The sequence below is a fragment of the Impatiens glandulifera genome, chromosome 5, assembly GCF_907164915.1.
Source record: "Impatiens glandulifera chromosome 5, dImpGla2.1, whole genome shotgun sequence".
Lineage (NCBI taxonomy): Eukaryota > Viridiplantae > Streptophyta > Magnoliopsida > Ericales > Balsaminaceae > Impatiens > Impatiens glandulifera.
In genome coordinates this window covers 44,085,161-44,090,317 of record NC_061866.1, presented here as the reverse complement: position 1 = coordinate 44,090,317, position 5,157 = coordinate 44,085,161, and the positions used below count along the sequence as shown (strand labels likewise).

The window sequence follows — 5,157 nt, the reverse complement described above, 5'->3', positions numbered from 1 at the left end:
TAGTGGCTGAGATTAAGTCCAATCTAAAAAATAATAAGAACATCATTCTCTGACCCCATTTGGTGAGGTTGCCCACTTTCCAATACCTAACTAAGGTGAAATATGTTATTTGAAGAAAGTGGTATTATATATGATTTTTATTGATGGAAAATATGATAAGAATATTTTAATTAATAAAAATGTTAAAATAATATCAAACAAGCTCACATTAAAAGTATCCATCAAATCAAAATCATAATTAGTTTTCAAGCATATATCCAAATATCTATAAGGAACCTTCACCTTTTCATATCCCTCTCGGGTCTCCACTAAACAAAATTCATTCTTTAATGTCAAGTTTCATCACATATCCTACTCTATATAAACATATTCATACCCATAAGACCTAATTAAACAAAAACCAAATTCCTTTTTGAGGGTTCAATAATATTAATGGACAGAATTGTGAAGTTGGCTTCAATGAAGGCTGTGGTGATATTCACGAATAGCTCGTGTTGCATGTGCCATGCAATCAAGAGGTTGTTCTACGAGCAAGGGGTGAGCCCGATGATCCACGAGCTTGACGAAGACACGAGAGGTAGGGAAATGGAGTGGGCGTTGTCACGAATTGGTTGTTGCCCGGCAGTGCCAGCTGTCTTCATTGGTGGAAGGCTCGTAGGTTCTGCCAATACCGTCATGACTCTTCACCTTAATGGGTCGCTAAAGAAGATGCTTAAAGAGGCTGGTGCCATGTGGCTCTAGATATATAGTTGATTAGTTAGACGGCATAGCTATAAGTTAATAGAGTACTCTACCAATAAGCGGTCTTGTGACTTGATGTGTGCTCGACTCGATGAGTCAAATTAGCACCTGATTTTGCTAACTATGTCTATCTAGAGTTTTTTTTTTCTGGTTTCGGCTGTTTTGATTAGCATTGAAGGCTTCGGATCGATAAATTTTATATGCATGAAAATGTTCCTAGAGACTTATGCATGCATTTTTCGACTAAACAAAAATTTAGGATTAGATTTTCTTTCTACTATAAACGGAAGATTTTTCTCATTCCATTCAAAATAAAGTCTTTAAGATAAGGTAAAGGACACCTGAGAAACAATACTAAAAATAACAAAAATGAGTATTCATAAAATGTTAACATAAAAAATCAATTTTCTACTAAGAATACTGACTTAAGTGGAAAATAATAGTACGAAAGATTCGTAATAGCTTCTTTCAAGAAATATTAAACTTTGGTCATTGAAAAAAAAATTAGTATTAAAGATAGATGGAATTTATATTTGTCATTTTGGATGACAAAAAATCTCTAGTAAGATGTCAAGTTATATAAGGTATTAAAAAATAACACAATAAATTAATAATACAAATGATGACGATCTATTTTGAAAACATTAGAGACAGTTAGAAAATATATATATATTGATAAATTCAAAGATTTTTATTTTAAATTGAATTTTATTTTTTGGAGAAACTAATAGAAACTCCCACCGAGTCATGAATATCCCTTACTTCATTTTAGTGAAAATCGAATTTATAGTAAAATATAAAGTTTGAATATATATTTTTAGTAAAACACTTGGAATGAAAAGATGTTTGAATAAAAACAAACTTTAAATTTGATTACTATATATTTTTGTGGTGAAAAAATAAATGAGCACACATTCAAGACAATATTACGACACAATAAAAAATTAAGTAACAAATTGCTCATAAAGGTTGGTAATTACAAGTTTATTTGGATCGAAAAACTGTGTATATAAATCTCGTACTATAACTAAACGAATCATAGATCTTCAACTAATTAATTGCAGCTTAACCAAAATATTCATATAATTATGTTAAAGTTATATATATATAAATTATGATCATCAAATTAAGATAAAGGTGCAACATTATGATTATTATGCCAGGAACTCATGACTCATGAGTACGATAAGCACATAAATTAATGAATTAGCATTAGTTAATTAATCCCCAGATTTGATTTAACATTAATAATTCCTCTAGCACTTAGCATAAACATTGTGTTCGATTTTATATGTTAAAATAAATCAACTTTTAAGGTTGTCATCTCAATTGTGATAGTGGGCTAATTTGATTAGTCTAATAAGTGCGAATTAGTCGTTTTAATTAATAACTAAAATAAAAAATACATATGATCGAGCTTAACAAATTAACTATAATCTAAAACAAATAATAAAACATGTTTACGCGTGAGTGAATAAACTGAATCAAACTAGCCGAGTATATATTCTTAATTCCAACTAGAACAATGCTCATCTTCAAATCTTCAAGTGATTAGATATAAGTAGGATCTTTACTTTTAACTTGGTCATGTCTTAATAGGTTTGGTATTAACTCTCATTCATTTTTATGGATTATTTGAAATGAAAAAGAAAGATTTTTTCAATAAGAAAATACAATTAAAAGTTACAATCTTCAGGCCTTTTGTTTTGTCACATTTGCCTTACTTTGTCTTTTTGATAGCTTTCATTTAATATAAAATGACCCATATTTTCATAAATAAAATAAATTATGGGCAGAATATTATTGTATTATTATTTGTTTCAATGCTAAACTGTTTTCCTTTCTTTTTTCTGTCTTTATTCAATTTTATCAATGTACTACTTTATTTGAATAAATGACTAATTTTGGTCATAGGTCTTTTATTAAAAACTATATACTTTATTGTTTCTTTCTTTATATATAAGTATCCATCATTATTGCACTCCTTAGAGCTCTTTAGTCATAGACCGACCCATCCTCTTAAGAATAAAAGACCCATATCTAGACAGGTGCAATCGTTTTGCAGATTCACACTTATGAAAATAAAGTTTAAAATCGTTAAAATCAACATGTTTTATTCTAACGCATCTTTTACTTTTGTAAAGTCAAATTGTAATTGTCACGGCTAATTGTGAATAATTTTTTGTCAACTAAGTCGTTGAGCAATAACCACCAATTAAAGCTATAACCTACTAAATATTTATTGAACTTCACTGACATAGTTTGGAGACGATATCAATATTGATATAACAATGCGGCCAAATTATCCCTACGACACAACAATACAAACTCACTAGAATAGCTTAAATAACGAGAGTCTCACCTAAGAGAATAAAATTTTTAAGTTTGATTACCACTAAAAACGTCTTAAATTGAAGCGAAAACATGCATTTTCTGAAATAAAATAAAAAAAACGAGTCCTAGCAATACATTTTCTAATCTGAGTTAAGATCCCCTCGATAGTGCACTATCTTAAGAAGTCATTTAGTTTGTCTTTGGAATCCTACAAGTATATAAAGTAAAAATGGGATATCACCGACATCTTTTTAGCAACAATAAATAATGTTAATCCGCTAGTAACATTATTGAGTCTTCAAATTGACATCAAGGTCAGATTATTTATTTATATTTCTTTTTGTCTATAGACGTTGAAAAGTGAGAAAAAAAATACTTTTTACCCGATAATGAGGAAATATTTTGTTTATTGTAATGATAGTTTAAATATTTTTTTTTATATAGTGATACTTTGAATTTATGTAATGATAGTTTGAATACTTTGATTATAACTTTAATGTGATATTGGAGCACTTTTGATCTAATATTATACTTTGAAATATTATCTAGTACAAAGTACATATTATTAAATAGGTAGAATGGAGGTTGTTTATAATATTTATTTAAGAAAAAAAAAATAACTTTGAATTAGGTAATTTGGAAAAAATAATTATAATTTAAAACTTTTGTTATGGGTGAACTTTTAACGCCGATAAATACCGTAGATTAGTAAAAGATAAGTACATTAATTTAAAACATTTGATAAATGCTTTAACTATAAAGTCATAAATTATCGTTGTCAAAGTAGTTTTAAAAATGATTTTATCAATAGAAGACAACAACTATAAATATATGTTGTTTAAATAAAAGTAATTAAAAATGATGTGAACAAACTTTTATTGACATTAAACATGTAAATAAGAAAGTTATTTTAATTTTATTTTAATTTTTTAAGTTAGAAATGATGAAACAAAAGTTACATAGGTTTGAAAGCTCAAAAAAATATTGCTGAATGTTAGACGTAACATCTTCTTTCCCAAACAACCTACTCCAAGGTTTTTATGGCACAAAGAATGTGGGTTGGTTGAATAATATTCCGATGAACAAATTAGCCAATGAATCAAAGAAATCAGTTTCTCGCACTTTAAAAAAAATATTCCAAAATTTTCTTTTGTTTCTCGCAGTTGAGATCCCTGTGACGGATTATCTATGTTCCCTCTGCGAGAGGGGGTAAAAATGTAATAGATATTACATTTTGAATAATTGTACCCCTCCATGTGAGAAGACACATGCGCAAAATCCAATCCGTTTCGGAATCTCAACTATGTTTATGGTATTTGAGTTATCTTTGTTTGATCCATTAATAAATCACATCATTATATGAGATATATACTATGTGAGGAGGATAACTCTTATTGGAATTCGAAAGTTTGTCATTTGCTTCTATCTTATTCATGAGATTTGTTTTTTCAATACTTAGTTTCTAAGTGAAATATTTTATGTATTTTGTAAAATTTATGTGAAATATTTCACATAAATTTTACAAAATACATGAAATATTTTTGTATTTTATACTTATATTTATTCTCCATTTAAAAGTACAATATATAAATATCTATTTTTTAAAATAAAAAATTTAATGATATAAAATTTTCATTCTTATTTTAATATATTTGATTTCTAGTTAATTTTATTTGATTTAATTTTTTAGATAACCATTTTTAATTATTTTTTGTGACACTCTCATTTAATTTAATTCATTTTATAGCTTTACTAAAATCAAACATATATATATATATATATATATATATATTTAAATCAGTTTTTTTTAAGATATCTAATATTTACTTACATAAAATTCTTCGCTAATTTAAGACATTTTTAATGAAATCAAACCTAAGTTATATAAGTAAAAAATTATAGACTTTTTAGGGTATTTTTTTTTCATATTTTAACTTTCAAATATGTTAGGTCATATTTAAAATGTATGTTAATGTAAATATTTTTGATGACTCCATGCATGGGATTTACTTATTAAGAATAAAGAAGGTCATAATAGTTAGTTTCTTATACTTTTTTTTCCAATAATACAAGTTATTTTTT

The 5,157-nt window shown here is 26.8% G+C and overlaps 1 protein-coding gene across 1 annotated transcript; it reads left to right on the top strand.

The window, feature by feature from the left end:
• The first annotated feature begins 407 nt into the window (after positions 1–407).
• On the top strand, positions 408–964 carry LOC124940247 (monothiol glutaredoxin-S10-like). Its single transcript, XM_047480744.1, has one exon. The coding sequence runs from the start codon at positions 433–435 to the stop codon at positions 739–741; it is 309 nt and encodes a 102-aa protein (XP_047336700.1). The 5' UTR covers positions 408–432; the 3' UTR covers positions 742–964.
• Positions 965–5,157: the final 4,193 nt, after the last annotated feature.